Source organism: Camellia sinensis, chromosome 2 (genome assembly GCF_055761805.1).
Source record: "Camellia sinensis isolate YWXY chromosome 2, ASM5576180v1, whole genome shotgun sequence".
Classification (NCBI taxonomy): domain Eukaryota; kingdom Viridiplantae; phylum Streptophyta; class Magnoliopsida; order Ericales; family Theaceae; genus Camellia; species Camellia sinensis.
Genome location: NC_138962.1, coordinates 7,296,687 through 7,312,322, shown reverse-complemented (window position 1 = coordinate 7,312,322; position 15,636 = coordinate 7,296,687). Strand labels below are relative to the sequence as shown.

General features: G+C 29.9%; 1 protein-coding gene across 12 annotated transcripts; it reads left to right on the top strand.

Annotated features, from left to right (window-relative positions):
- The first annotated feature begins 584 nt into the window (after positions 1-584).
- LOC145819830 (leucine-rich repeat receptor protein kinase HPCA1-like) lies at positions 585-8,202 on the top strand. Of its 12 annotated transcripts, XM_082913690.1 has the most exons (12): positions 588-706; positions 1,639-1,680; positions 3,312-3,366; positions 5,960-6,031; positions 6,334-6,408; positions 6,496-6,567; positions 6,657-6,830; positions 7,255-7,296; positions 7,433-7,504; positions 7,590-7,658; positions 7,752-7,826; positions 7,958-8,202. In XM_082913690.1, the coding sequence occupies exons 4-12, from the start codon at positions 5,973-5,975 to the stop codon at positions 8,034-8,036; spliced, it is 717 nt and encodes a 238-aa protein (XP_082769816.1). In that variant the 5' UTR covers positions 588-706; positions 1,639-1,680; positions 3,312-3,366; positions 5,960-5,972; the 3' UTR covers positions 8,037-8,202. The 12 variants fall into 12 exon arrangements, 10 of the variants coding, with proteins under 10 accessions (XP_082769823.1, XP_082769814.1, XP_082769822.1 ...); XR_014360602.1 differs by lacking the exon at positions 1,639-1,680 and having other exon boundaries at positions 585-706; positions 6,657-6,715; positions 7,272-7,296; positions 7,637-7,658; XR_014360601.1 differs by lacking the exon at positions 1,639-1,680 and having other exon boundaries at positions 585-706; positions 7,637-7,658.
- Positions 8,203-15,636: the final 7,434 nt, after the last annotated feature.

The following is a 15,636-nucleotide window of genomic DNA, read 5'->3' as shown; positions in this document are numbered from 1 at the left end:
ATATATATATATATATATATATATATATATATATATATATATATCAGTGTGTTTGATTTCAGTTTTCTAAAAATAGTGTGTTTTATTTTTCGTATTTTTTAGTTTTTAGTTAATATTTTTAAAATTTTAAGTAATTTTTTACTTTTTTAGATGCACCTTATTTAGATGTATCTAAATAGTAAAATATTTGTGAAAAAATATTTTAAAAAATTAATAAATACACAAAAATATGAAAAATGTAATGAATTTTCATATATTTTTTTTATATTTTTTGGAATTTAGTGTATTTTTTAAATATTTTTTTCACATGTATTATACTTTTTAAGTATATTTATATTAGGTGTGTCTAAATTAAAAAAAAAACTTAAAATATTAAAAAATTAATTAAAAATATTAAAATATGATCAAAAATAAATAAATAGAATTTTCTGAAAACTCATCTCTAAAAACTGGAACCAAAAAGTTAATTTTTTTTTATCCTTTTCTGTTTACCATCTCTCTCTCTCTCTCTCTCTCAAAATAGGGTATTAATTTTGTTGCCCTCTCTCTGTTTATCAACTCTCTCTCTCTCTGTCTCTCTCTCTCTCTCTCTCTCTCTCTCTCTCTCTCAAAACACACACGTAATACCTCTCCACCATTGCTCTTTCCCTTGCTACCGTCGGCCCTTCCTGTATGAATAGGGCTCCACTTTTTGCATCAAACCCAGGTTCTTTTTTCTCTATTTTTTCCTTGTAGTGCATCGATTTAATTGAGTTGTTTCAAAAATTTTATGGGTTTCAATCTGCACATTTTTTTTAGCTTATAATCTGGCTTTATTGTTGATTTGGTAATAAATTTGGAATTGTTTTCTTCATTGAGCGATTTAAAAGCTTTGATTTATCATTTGGGTTTTCAAGTTTATATGTATTTTTTGGGTTTTTCTTGGTAGTTGATTGTTAGCCATCAATGCTCTGCTTAGGGATTAGATTTATAAAATAGGGATTCAATTCTGGTGATTTGTGCTTCGTTTCCTCATATTGAACAAAGATTTGGGGGGAAAAGAAATTCTGGAATAAAAAAATTTGCTATTTTTTTTGAACAGAAATTTCTAAAATATATTTGGGTTTACTTTATTTTTGAGTTAAGAAAGTGAAAGACATTGATTTTGTGAGTACAATGAAACAAAAATGAAAGAAAATGATGAAGATTTGATGAAGAAAACCGAGAGAGAGTGAGAGAGAGAGAGAGAATTGAATTTTGCTTTGGTTTCATTCTATTCTTTGAAGAAGAAGACAGATTTTATCCCGTGTGGGTGTGTTTTTTATACAACTTAGTTAATTATTCAGTGTGGTTGTGTCCTAGGATGATTGTTACATCCTAGTGAATTAGTTATTTAGTGTGGTTGGGTCTAAAATTATTTATTACATCCTAATTGATTTGAGACAATTAGATGATTAATTTTAGATCAGAAATTATCTTTTTGTTTATATACTGAAATTGATTTTGCCAGTTGTACCTGGTGGAGAGTTAGTGCCTTGGTTGTTAGCATTCTTTGTAGTTTTTATTGTTTTATGGTGTTTGTGTTGTCACAAACAATGTTCCGAGATACATTTTTGTTGTAGCTGAAAATCTCTGGAACTATTCATTGATGATCCCCAGGGTGTGGACTCTGCTGCTTCTCGTAGGGTGTGGGGTATTTTGGTATGTTTTATTGAAGTTGGTTTATTGGTTTGTACTCTCTCTCTCTCTATATATATATATATTTTTTTTTTCTCTTTTTGGAAGTAGATGAACTTGTTTGGAGAACTGTAGGGCTATGACAATTATATTTAAACTGTTGGCATAAAGATTTGTATTTATTATTTACATCTACTTACATCCAGAAGATAACCTCGATTGCATAGCTGGAAGCTTGAAGCTATTTTGTTTTTGGACCTCTTTCTATAGATGTGTTGCCTTCATTTTATTCTTTCTAAAGAACATGTGCTTATATAAAACATATGTATATATACATGTATTATTTCTAGATTTTATGGCCAGGATAGTTTATTACCCTATAAATCTAATTGGTCAATGTTTTTTTTCTTTCTAATAGAATGTTGCCAGGATAGTTTATTACCCTATAAATCTAATTGACCAGGATAGTTTATTACCCTATAACCTCCATTGCTTGTATCTGTTAGAATGTTGCCAAAAACTTCTTCAGCAAAATTGTGTATTTTGCTTCTAGGAACGAAACACTACTACAAAAACAATTAAAGATCACACTTTTATTAGAAGTGTGATAAAAAAAAATTAGATTGATATTTTAATCACACTTAATTTGATTGAGTGTGATAATATTTATTTTTTATGTCACTTTTTAATTAAGTGCGATTATATATATATTTTTTTAATCACACTTTTTAAGTAAGTGTGGTTATATATATATTTTTAATCATATTTTTTAATTAAGTGTGATTATATATATTTTTTTAATCACACTTTGATTATATGTATATTTTTAATTAAGTGTGATTATATTTTATTTATTTATATATATATATATATATATGTATAGTATCCACAGTGAAACACAAACAAATCAAACCATCTCTCTCGCCGTCTCCCCCTCTCCCTCTCACCACTCAGCAATAGCTAGGGTTTTATTATCTTCCTCTCCCCTTATAGAAACCCTAGCGTTGAAACTCCCTTCCCCAACAACAACAATCACCATCAGTGTTAGATCTACCATCACCGATCCACCGTTGTTGCCCGTCGTGCAACACCTCATTCTGCCGCAGAACCATCACCTCAGTGCCGGCAATGGCAGATCTTGAAGGACGACCAAACCCTAGAGAGCTACGGGTAATTCAATCGATTCCCACCATACTCATTTTTTATATATGTGAATGTACATATAGGTATTAGCATTGGAATTTGAGTTAATTTTGTAGGAATTAGTTGAATCTACGAGTCTGGGTGTTGCAATTTCTGGATTTATTGTGCATTGATTTAATTACTTATTAGGGATTGCAATTTGTATAGTTTTGGTAAGGAAGTGATTAAGTATTGTTTATATGAAATTTATGGATTTTTTGCTTTTTTATTTAGTACATGATTTTTTATTTGTTTGTTCTTCATTTGTGTGTGTTTTGTACCCCCTTTTCTCTATGTTCTGCTAATATTTGTAATTCCATTCACTTTTGTATTTTTATGTTGGTGATTGATTTGCTGCGAATCCGGACAACAAGGTATGTAAAATTCTTGTCTTTCGCTTTTCTGTCTTCTATGGAAGTGTTGAACTGAAAGACTAATTCATTCAATCCTTTTCTTCATCCACTCAATATTAGATTTGGACTCATTTGAAGAGTTGAAAGTGCTTCCAGCAAGGAAATCATGTTTCAGGTTAAATTTCAGTGACCAAGTTATAAAGTTTATATGAACAAATATAAATAAAATATTGATGTTTTTTTATTGTTTGTAAAGCCGACACATTTACACTTCTATCTGCACTTCATGGACTAGAAATTATGATCTTCTTGGAAAAATAATATTGCTCTTGCATATATGTTACTTTTTATACTGGTTTCGAAAGTGGAATTCCAAAAGAAATCATAACTTGCACCAACTTTAATATTATCAAGCTTTTATTTGCATTTGTGTAGATTTAGCTATATCATCTATATATTATGAAAAACTTAGATCTAGGTTTTGCCTTTTTCACTAAATGTAGATATGGTTAGATAATTAATGGGTCAACACCTACTCCATAATTCACTTTTTTAAAGCTTGTCTAATGTTTTCCCCAACACCATTTATCTGTGTTTCTATAGGAAAATTGTGCTCTATTAAAAAATACATATGCATTTTTTTTAACTACATTATAATTATTCATAATAATTTTCTAACGTTCATAACAAAACTATAATACCACTTTGTAACTATTTCAATTGAGGAAATTATTATTTCTATCTCAACCTTTTTTGGGGGCTTACATAGACATATATGAAGTAATGAGAGAATAAGAAAAGAAAAAAAAAAAATTTAACGTGGAAGAAAGAATCAGAAACTGAATTGTGTCTGCCACTAGCAAACAACAATGCCTTTTTCCTTTTTGGGTGAATAATGCCTTCTTCCTCTCCTGAGAAAGAAAGAACATGGTTTGGAACTGTCTCCACTTTCACAAATCCTCCTCTAGATCATAAAATTTGACTCTTGAGATCTTTCAGGTGCAAATATCAAATATTTTTAACCATAAAACTTGTATAAGACCTCTGTGGTTATCTTCTCTTTTGCTAAGAAGTAAGAAGTAAATTGTTTAAGGAAATCATACCGAATTCTTAAGGAAACCAAAACAATATGGTGGTTCACAGAGATCTTAAGCCTGAGAACCTGCTTTTGGATTCCAAGTGCAATGTGAAGATTGCTGATTTTGGTCTGAGCAATATCATGTGGGATGGTCATTTTCTGAAAACATGTTATGGAAGCCCAAATTATGTTTCCCAGAGTTATGGTATCTATGGAATAATTTAAGACAGTGAAACAAGTCAGTGAGATTTTTCAATTGAATGCTATTTGTATCTAAAGTAACTGTTGAATATCCAAGTTTAATAAATTCATCTATTTTCATAGGTTATATCTGGGAAATTGTATGCTCCTATGGTAGATGTATGGAGCTGTGGGGTTATCTTGTATGCGCTTCTTTGTGGCACCCTTCCTTTTGATGATGAAAACAGTCTTTCCTTTCCAAGAATACACACCACATATCATTCAGTTCAAATAAAAAATGTAATTGCATCCCTTGAGGATTGAATTCAACAACATCAGGTTCACATTTCACCATTATTATACAGAACTACCCTACCTAATAATGCAGTACCTCCAAGAAAAGATCACCAAAACATATTTTATCACCAAGCTCAACAAAGAGATCAGCATTAGCATTGCTTGCTTTGGAAATAATAGATCCAACACTAGATTGAGTTGCAACAGAGTATTAGCTTGTGCTAGTAATAAGAAAGATTGTTCTATGATTTTGAAATGTGCTTGTGGATGGTTTAACACTTAAACACGTTCATATTTCTGTTCATCCCCATTTTGGAGTTGCTTGCATAATCAGTTGTGGAACTTCCGGGAGGTTAGTAGCTTAAAACTGGAATTAATTACTGACAATTCTTGCTATCATCCTACCAATTCATGTTTAAAATAATTTTATTTTGTTTTGAAAATCTATACATATCTGTGCCAATTGCATGTCTTATTGACATTTATAGTAGTGTTGATAAGCCATTTCTTACATAGCACAACTAATATACCAATAGTGCACCTTACCTCCATGAAATATATCACCTTACCTATGTGAAATATATTTCTTCTTTTCTGTTTGGAGGACTTTCACATAGATTTTGATCCTTTATGGTGCAAAATATGCATGTTTCATCATTTTTTAATGTACATAACACATCAAATGCAAACATTGTTAAACTAAGTGTTTCCTTGGTTAGATTTTTGTAATTTATGTTGTTTATTTTTCGTCTGGTTCAACTAAAGGCTTTATTAGCGATTTTTGTCTTCTACGATGGCATTCTTTTTTAAGAAATTGGAAAATAATTTATGGCGAATCATCTCGAGTAAACCTTTTTTGCGAGCTATGAATCTTTGGTCTTTAAATGTTAAGAGTGCCATTTTGCAAGTCTCATATTGTGGCTTCGATTTGATAAGAATCTTTGTTTTGACAGCACTACTACAAAATGCTTAAAGATCATACTTAAGAAACTAAAACATGAAACTTTTAATGAAAATGTGATTAAAAAAATCAAATTAATATTTTAATCACACCTAATTTAATTAAGTGTGATAGTATTTATTTTTTGTCACTTTTTAATTAAGGAATTTCTTGCACCAATTCCCAAGTGACCTCCATGTAATGCAATCATGTTCTACTATTTTAAAAAACTTGACAATCTTTGATCTTGAACCAGTTAACTTTCAATTTCAGGATACTAGCAGGCATGGATTTGACGGGTTCCCTTTCCAGTGACATCCTATCATTATCTGAATTGCAATATCTGTAGGTTTTCTAATTTTTCTTTTGCTTTTAATCCATTTAGATGTAATATAAATGGCATATTCAATTTTCGTTACCATCATCTTTGTAGACTATAGTGCTTGGAATTGGATATCCTTGGCATTTTCAATAGCTTGATTCATCATAGACATAATTGTTGAATTATTATTTTGGATATCTTAAATAACATTACTTCCATATGACTATTTTTAGTTCCTTGCTTAATTAGCTACATTATTTTTTATATTCTTCATTCTTGATAGAAAAAAGAGAGATAATTTCTCATTATTAACTTTTGCATACAGGGATCTATCTAACAACAAGGGTCTGACTGGAACTCTTCCATCATTGATCGGGAATTTGAATCAGCTTACAACCTTGTAAGAAAATTCTATCTATTTCTTAGTATCAACAACTCGTGAAATTTCACTCCTTACATTGAATCATTTGCTCTTTGTTACATACAGAATCCTCATTGGTTGCAGTTTCTTTGGTCCAATTCCAGACTCAATAGGATCTCTGCAGCAACTGGTCTTCTTGTAAGAATTTCAAGTCCAGTGTATATGTCTAGTCTCATGTCTTTGGTCTTTTTAATTATGGTACAGTAAATATATTAAACTTTTATTAGCATTGTCTGCAGAGCTCTGAATGCGAACAACTTCAGTGGACCAATCCCGCCTTCCATTGGTAATTTGTCTAATCTTTCATGGCTAGATTTAACTGAGAACCAGCTTAATGGAACAATTCCAGTCTCTAGTGGGAGCACAACTGGTCTGGATATGCTAGTTAAAGCAAGGCACTTGTATGTCTCACCTCTTTGAAATATCAAACTTAAATTTTATTTTATTTTTTTCAAATTCTTTTGAAGATAACATGTTTTAGTATTATTGTTATTTAAATTTAAGCAAATTTCTGCCCATTATTCACAGTCATCTAGGAATGAATCAGCTATTCGGCAGCATTCCATCTAAACTTTTCCACTTGAACATGAATCTGATACATGCATAAGTTTCCAAATTGTAATCTTTGATGTTATGAACGACAAAACTTAGTCATTAATTAGCATATTTTGACTTCATGTGGAGCATTTGATTCAGTTGTTGTGACAATAGGCGATCCTATGTTCCAACTAATGCCAATTTAGACATTATCTTGTTATAGTCTCTAATAAATAATTATAATTTTATATTGAGCAAGATTTTTTATGTCAACAAACTCACTGGAAGCATCCCTGACACACTAGGATATGCGCAGACTTTGGAGGCCATGTGAGTATCTATGTCATGTACTCTAGAAACTTCTTACTAAGCTTCTTACAGAAACCATTCTGTGATTGGCTTTCATGTTCCTATAGTAACAAATTTGGTTTCTTGTTTTGGATTGAAACTTTTGCCTTGCAAACAGATGCTTCAATTGGAATTCATTAAATGGGCCTGTTCCTTCAAACCTCAACAACCTTACAAGTGTCAGGGAGCTGTAAGTACACACACAGAAAATTTTCCAACTTCATGTAGAATTCAACTTGTGTCATTAAGAAAGTGTTTTGGTTATGCCTTTTGAGGTACTTGTCGAACAATAATTTGAATGGACCTTCGCCCAATCTCACAGGGATGAACTTTCTCAACTCTCTGTAAGTTCTTGCAATTTCCTTCGATATTCAATTTTGTTAGCAATGCATGTGAAATCTATTTGCATTTTCTGACCATAAGATGATGGTATGCAGGGACATGAACAACAATAGTTTCAATTCATCAGCTGATCATCCATGGCATACAAGCCTAGAGGCTTTGACGACATTGTACCATCTTAATCCTCATCATTTGTTGATCTAGTTCTCACTAATAGTTTAGGGGATCTTGGAATAATTAAATATGATTTTAGATGTAATTAATAATATATTAATGTCTTCCTTATTTATTTTCTTTGCAGATTGGTTTTTGATGACGTTTGGAAGCATATTTGCAAATCAAGATCAAGTGTTGAATTATTTATTTATTTCCTGAACTGATACTTAGTTGTAGTTGCAAATCAAGATTGAGTGTTGATTTTTTTTGTGGACTCCACATTAGTTCATTTTGGGATTTGCTTTGATGATTTTTTTGTTATACATAATGGATTATTATTAAAGTTGTTTGATGGATACATTTTGATTTATAATATAATGGTTTAGTGAATTTTTGTGTGGAGTGGAGTATAATAGCTAGTGGATTTCTTAGTACAATTAAAAGGCTATTGGGATCTGAGCAGGGATATTTGTGAAATAATAACTTAAATTGAATATAAAATATGGAACAACTTTAGTGACGAATTTTTTCGTCATTTGTACTTCTTATTATGACAAATTGACTATTCGTCACTAATAAAAAAAATTTTGTGACAAAATTTACTGCAGTTTATATATGAAAGTTTTTATTTATTTTGTTGTTTGGTGACTAAAAATTTTGTCACGTGTATATATATTTATGACGAAATATATTTCGTCACCCATGTATGACTTTTGAAGACAAAAAATTTCGTCACCTTTACATCTTATTGTGACAATTATTTCCTCATCAATGATTAACATGCGTGACAAATTTATTCGTCAACTAAAGTTATAAATATGGTACTGAACAACTATTTGGTGACAAAAATGAGAACTTTTGGCGACAAAATTTTGTTTTATTGGTGACAAAAAATTATGACTTTTGAAGACGAAAAATTTTGTCATCTTTACATCTTATTTTGACGAAATTATTTCCTCATCAATGATCAACATGCGTGACAAATTTATTCGTCAACTAAAGTCATAAATATGGTATTGAATAACTATTTGGTGACGAAAATGAGAATTTTTGGCGACAAAATGTTGTTTTATTGGTGACAAAAAATTTCATCACTGAAGTAATTTCATTGGTGACGAAATTATTTTTCGTCACGTTGGTTTTTAGTGACAAACATTCAATGACGAAACCGGTGACGAAAATATTTCCTCACAAATATCTATAGTGACGAAATTAGCTCTTTGGAGACAAAAAAATTTCGTCATTCAAGACCCAACTTGTTGTAGTGAATTTTAATTTTCTGCAACTTCCATTTTTATTACTATTCAACTTCTTTTTTTATTCAAGTTTCTTTTCTATTCAACTTCCTTTTTTATTTAATTTCCAAATAGATCGTTAAGGTATACTGGTTTCTGGATTGAACTACCAATTTTAATTTTATGAAACTTTCACTTTTGTTTTTATTCAACCTCCATTTTTAATCAATTTATTTTTCTATTAATTTTCCTTTTTTATTTAATTTCCAAATAGATCGTTAAGGTATAGTGGTTTCTTTAATGAACTTCCATTTTTAATTTTATGGAACTTCCATTTTTATTTTTATTCAGCTTCCATTTTTATTCAAATTATTTTTCAATTCAACTTCCTTTTTTATTTAACTTCCAAATAGATCGTTAAGGTATAGTGGTTTTTTGAATGTACTTCCATTTTTAATTTTCTGTAACTTCCATTTTTATTCTTTTTTAACTTCCTTTTTCAATCAGTTTCTTTTCTACTCAACTTCATATTTTATTTAATTTCCAAATAGATCGTTAAGGAATAGTGGTTTCTGGATTGAACTTTCATTTTTAATTTTATGCAACTTTCATTTTTATTTTTATTCAACTTCCATTTTTATTGAATTTACTTTTCTATTAAACTTCCTTTTTTATTTAATTTCCAAATAGATCGTTAAGGTATATTGGTTTCTTGAATGAACTTCCATTTTTAATTTTCTGCAACTTCCATTTTTATTTTTATTCGACTTCCATTTTTATTCAAGTTATTTTTCTATTCAACTTCCTTTTTTAATTAATTTTCAAATAGATCGTTAAGGTATAGTGGTTTCTTGAATGAACTTCCAATTTTAATTTTTTGCAAGTTCTATTTTTATTTCTATTCAACTTCTTTTTTTATTCAAATTTCTTTTCTATTCAACTTCCTTTTTTATTTAATTTCCAAATAGATCGTTTAGGTATACTGGTTTCTGGATTGAACTTCCATTTTTAATTTTATGAAACTTTCACTTTTATTTTTATTCAACCTCCATTTTTAATCAATTTATTTTTCTATTAATTTTCCTTTTTTATTTAATTTCCAAATAGATCGTTAAGGTATAGTGGCTTCTTTAATGAACTTCCATTTTTAATTTTACGGAACTTCCATTTTTATTTTTATTCAGCTTCCATTTTTATTCAAATTATTTTTCTATTCGACTTCCCTTTTTATTTAACTTCCAAATAGATCGTTAAGGTATAGTGGTTTCTTGAATGAACTTCCATTTTTAATTTTCTACAACTTCCATTTTTATTTTTATTTAACTTCCTTTTTTATTCAAGTTTCTTTTCTACTCAAGTTCCTTTTTTGTGTAATTTCCAAATAGATCGTTAAGGTATAGTGGTTTCTGGATTGAACTTCCATTTTTAATTTTCTGCAACTTCCATTTTTATTTTTATTCAACTTCCATTTTTATTCAATTTACTGTTCTATAAAACTTCCTTTTTTTATTTAATTTCCAAATAGATCCTTAAGGTATATTGGTTTCTTGAATGAACTTCCATTTTTAATTTTCTGCAACTTCCATTTTTATTTTTATTCGACTTCCATTTTTATTCAAGTTATTTTTCTATTCAACTTCTTTTTTTATTTCATTTCCAAGTAGATCGTTAAGGTATAGTGGTTTCTTGAATGAACTACCATTTTTAATTTTCTGCAACTTCCATTTTTATTCTTATTTAACTTCCTTTTTCAATCAGTTTCTTTTCTACTCAGCTTCCTTTTTTATTTAATTTCCAAATAGATCGTTAAGGTAACGTGGTTTCTGGATTGAACTTTCATTTTTAATTTTATGCAACTTTCATTTTTATTTTTATTCAACTTCTATTTTTATTCAATTTACTTTTCTATTGAACTTCCTTTTTATTTAATTTCCAAATAGATCGTTAAGGTATAGTGGTTCCATGAATGAACTTCCATTTTTAATTTTTTGCAACCTCCATTTTTATTTTTATTCGACTTCCATTTTTATTCAAGTTATTTTTTTATTCGACTTCATTTTTTATTTAATTTCCAAATAGATCGTTAAGGTATAGTGGTTTCTTGAATGAACTTCCATTTTTAATTTTCTGCAACTTCCATTTTTATTCTTATCTAACTTCCTTTTTCCAGCAGTTTCTTTTGTACGTAACTTCCTTTTTTATTTAATTTCCAAATAGATCGTTAAGGTATAGTGGTTTCTGGATTGAACTTTCATTTTTAATTTCATGCAACTTTCATTTTTATTTTTATTCAACTTCCATTTTAATTCAATTTACTTTTCTATTAAACTTCCTTTTTTATTTAATTTCCAAATAGATCGTTAAGGTATAGTGGTTTTTTGAATGAACTTCCATTTTTAATTTTCTGCAACTTCCATTTTTATTTTTATTCGACTTCCATTTTCATTCAAGTTATTTTTCTATTCAATTTCTTTTTTAATTAATTTCCAAATAGATCGTTAAGGTATAGTGGTTTCTTGAATGAACTTTCAATTTTAATTTTCTGCAACTTCCATTTTTATTTCTATTCAACTTCTTTTTTTATTCAAGTTTCTTTTCTATTCAACTTCCTTTTTTATTTAATTTCCAAATAGATCGTTAAGGTATACTGGTTTCTGGATTGAACTTCCAATTTTAATTGTATGAAACTTTCACTTTTGTTTTTATTCTACTTCCATTTTTAATCAATTTACTTTTCTATTTATCTTCCTTTTTTATTTAATTTCCAAATAGATCGTTAAGGTATAGTGGTTTCTTTAATGAACTTCCATTTTTAATTTTATGTAACTTCCATTTTTATTTTTATTCAAGTTATTTTTCTATTCAACTTCCTTTTTTATTTAACTTCCAAATAGATCGTTAAGGTATAGTGGTTTCTGGAATGAACTTCCATTTTTAATTTTCTGCAACTTTCATTTTTATTTTTATTTAACTTCCTTTTTTATTCAAGTTTCTTTTCTACTCAAGTTCCTTTTTTGTGTAATTTCCAAATAGATCGTTAAGGTATAGTGGTTTCTGGATTGAACTTCCATTTTTAATTTTCATATGAAATAACCACATTCTTCTATTCATCAGAGTTTCATTACAAAAGTATTACATGTTAACAACAAAAGCAAAATGTCCTACGGGCTTACAGCTTTCCAAGTTAACACTTGGTTACAACAAAAGAGTACTAACTCATTTACACATTAAGCCCTTGGCTTGAATTTACATGTAATACATCAAAAATAAAACGACAAAAGTATGTCCGCCTCTAGCCTCCCAAGCTATGTCCTTGGAGGTGGCATGCTACCTGTACCTGAAAATGATATTCCCATATAGGGTGAGCCACAGCCCAGTAGAAATACACTAAACCAACCATGAACAATGACTAAAAGATTAGCAATTGATAGATGGCCAACACTGATACATTCACATAAATCACATATTTATGTCATACGACTTATGAGTCCAAGTTACTTTTCATTTTCCCTTTTTCAACAGATAAGCATGTTAGCTCTATCATCGTTTAAACAGATATGTATAAAAACTATATCCCACATTCACAGATAAGCATATAAGCTCTATCCACATTCTCAACAGATATGTATAACGACAATATCCCACATTCACAGATAAGCATATAAGCTGTATCCACACTTCACAAAGATAAGCATATGAGCTCTATCTTTACTTCTCTAGACAAGCATATGAGCTGTATCTACGGAGTTCATCCTCTATATTCTCCCGATACTATCCGGTTTAGAGGTACATCCCCCATCTTCCCCTAAACCGCGGAGTACATCCCCCATCTCCTCCTCTACACATAACGTATACAAACACATTGGTTCTATATACAATCACTCAATACATACAGTTAATGTATTCTATCAACCGTCAAATTCCATGACACATTCCATTTATTAGTTTCCGTTTGCCTAATCATCATGCATTGTCTACAACAATCACGACTATCCTCCACCGATAGCCCAAAGCAGTTATCTCTATACAGAAAATAAATGCACAATGGATATTCAATCAACATTTCAATTCGGTGAGTGATAAATAATTCAACTACACCCTTTAACCCCATACATTCCCAATCTCGACAATTCCATTTCATTTCCTCATTTCTCACAATTAATTATCCCAATTAATCAAATAATGTAATTAGGTCATTTTCCATAATTACCATCTCAACCCTTAGGTCCCATTTTCATCAATGATTCAACATTAATTCCATTTCTCTATACCAAACATGCATCTAGGTTTATTAAAAATAAAACCCCAACCTTTGTAAAATAGCACAAAAGCCCCAAATCTTCACAAGATTACCAAACCAACCCCAACGTCTCAAAATACCAAAATTTAAAGACAAAATCCATAGAGAGGAGTAGGATATCCCTACCTCAAATTCGGAGCTCCAAGGGAGAAGATGACAAAACCCAACGTGCTCCAAATCCCGAAATTTTCAGATTAAAATGTAGCCCTCGACGATCAACAACTTTTTTATAAAGGCCAAAGATGAGAAAATCACTCCTACTAGATCAAAACCTAGAGAGAAGGTAGAGTTCTAAAGTGAGAGGCTCAACAATGGTGTTTTTGGAAAAGTAAGAGAGAGAAGAGAAAGTGAAAAAGTGATTTGAAAAGTCAAAACACGGAACTTAAACCCAGTCGCCCCGCTCGAGCGTCCAACGCCCCGCTCGAGCATCACTCACAGACTCCCGCTCGAGCGTCAACCATCCCGCTCAAGCGGCGGATGCACACTCCCAGGACTTTTACAGAACCAGGTCTCTGCTCGAGCTTCCAACTCCCCGCTCGAGCGTAACTCACACAACCCCGCTCGAGCGTCCAACTCCACGCTCGAGCGTCCAACACTGCACAGGAAATACTGGATGGGTGCAATTCCCGCTCGAGCGCCAAAACCCCCGCTCGAGCGGACAGGTCAAAATCTGGGCAACTAGTTTTGGTTTCTAAACTCAACCAACCTGTAACAAACCTGCCCAACACATCCTATAACTCAAATACGAAGTAAAAAGGATGTAAACAAGATAATAATCAACTACCAACACCCACGTACACATGTCCGGATCACTGTACAACAAGGGTAAATCCGGGATCGCTATACTTTTTCAATCAGGTTCTTTTCTGCTCAACTTCCTTTTTTATTTAATTTCCAAATAGATCGTTAAGGTATAGTGGTTTCTGGATTGAACTTTCATTTTTAATTTTATGCAACTTCCATTTTTATTTTTATTCCACTTCTAGTTTTATTCAATTTACTTTTCTATTAAACTTCCTTTTTTATTTAATTTCCAAATAGATCGTTAAGGTATTGTGGTTTCTTGAATGAACTTCCATTTTTAATTTTCTACAACTTCCATTTTTATTTTTATTCGACTTCCATTTTTATTCAAGTTATTTTTCTATTAAACTTCCTTTTTTATTTAATTTCAAAATAGATCGTTAAGGTATATTGGTTTCTTTAATGAACTTCCATTTTTAATTTTATGGAACTTCCATTTTCATTTTTATTCAAGTCATTTTTCTATTCAACTTCCTTTTTTATTTAATTTCCAAATAGATGGTTAAGGTATAGTGGTTTCTTGAATTAACTACCATTTTTAATTTTCTGCAACTTCCATTTTTATTTTTATTCGACTTTCATTTTTATTCAAGTTATTTTTTTATTCAACTTCCTTTTTTATTTAATTTCCAAATAGATCGTTAAGGTAAAGTGATTTCTTGAATGAACTTCCATTTTTAATTTTCTGCAACTTCCATTTTTATTTTTATTTAACTTCCTTTTTCAATCAGTTTCTTTTCTGCTCAACTTCCTTTTTTATTTAATTTCCAAATAGATCGTTAAGGTATAGTGGTTTCTGGATTGAACTTTCATTTTTAATTTTATGCAACTTTCATTTTTATTTTTACTCCCCTTCCATTTTTATTCAATTTACTTTTCTGTTAAACTTTCTTTTTTATTTAATTTCCACATAGATCGTTAAGGTATAGTGGTTTCTTGAATGAACTTCCATTTTTAATTTTCTGCAACTTCCATTTTTATTTTTATTCGACTTCCATTTTTATTCAAGTTACTTTTCTATTCAACTTCCTTTTTTATTGAATTTCCAAATAGATCGTTAACGTATAGTGGTTTCTTGAATGAACTTCCATTTTTAATTTTCTGCAACTTCCATTTTTATTTTTATTCGACTTCCATTTTTATTCAAGTTACTTTTCTATTCAACTTCCTTTTTTATTTAATTTCCAAATAGATCGTTAAGGTATAGTGGTTTCTTTAATGAACTTCCATTTTTAATTTTATGGAACTTCCTTTTTTATTTTTATTCAGCTTTCATTTTTATTCAAGTAATTTTTCTATTCAACTTCCTTTTTTATTTAATTTCCAAATAGATGGTTAAGGTATAGTGGTTTCTTGAATTAACTTCCATTTTTAATTTTCTGCAACTTCCATTTTTCTTTTTAAGTAACTTCCATTTTTATTCAAGTTACTTTTCTATTCAACTTGATTTTTTATTTAATTTCCAAATAGATCGTTAAGGTACAG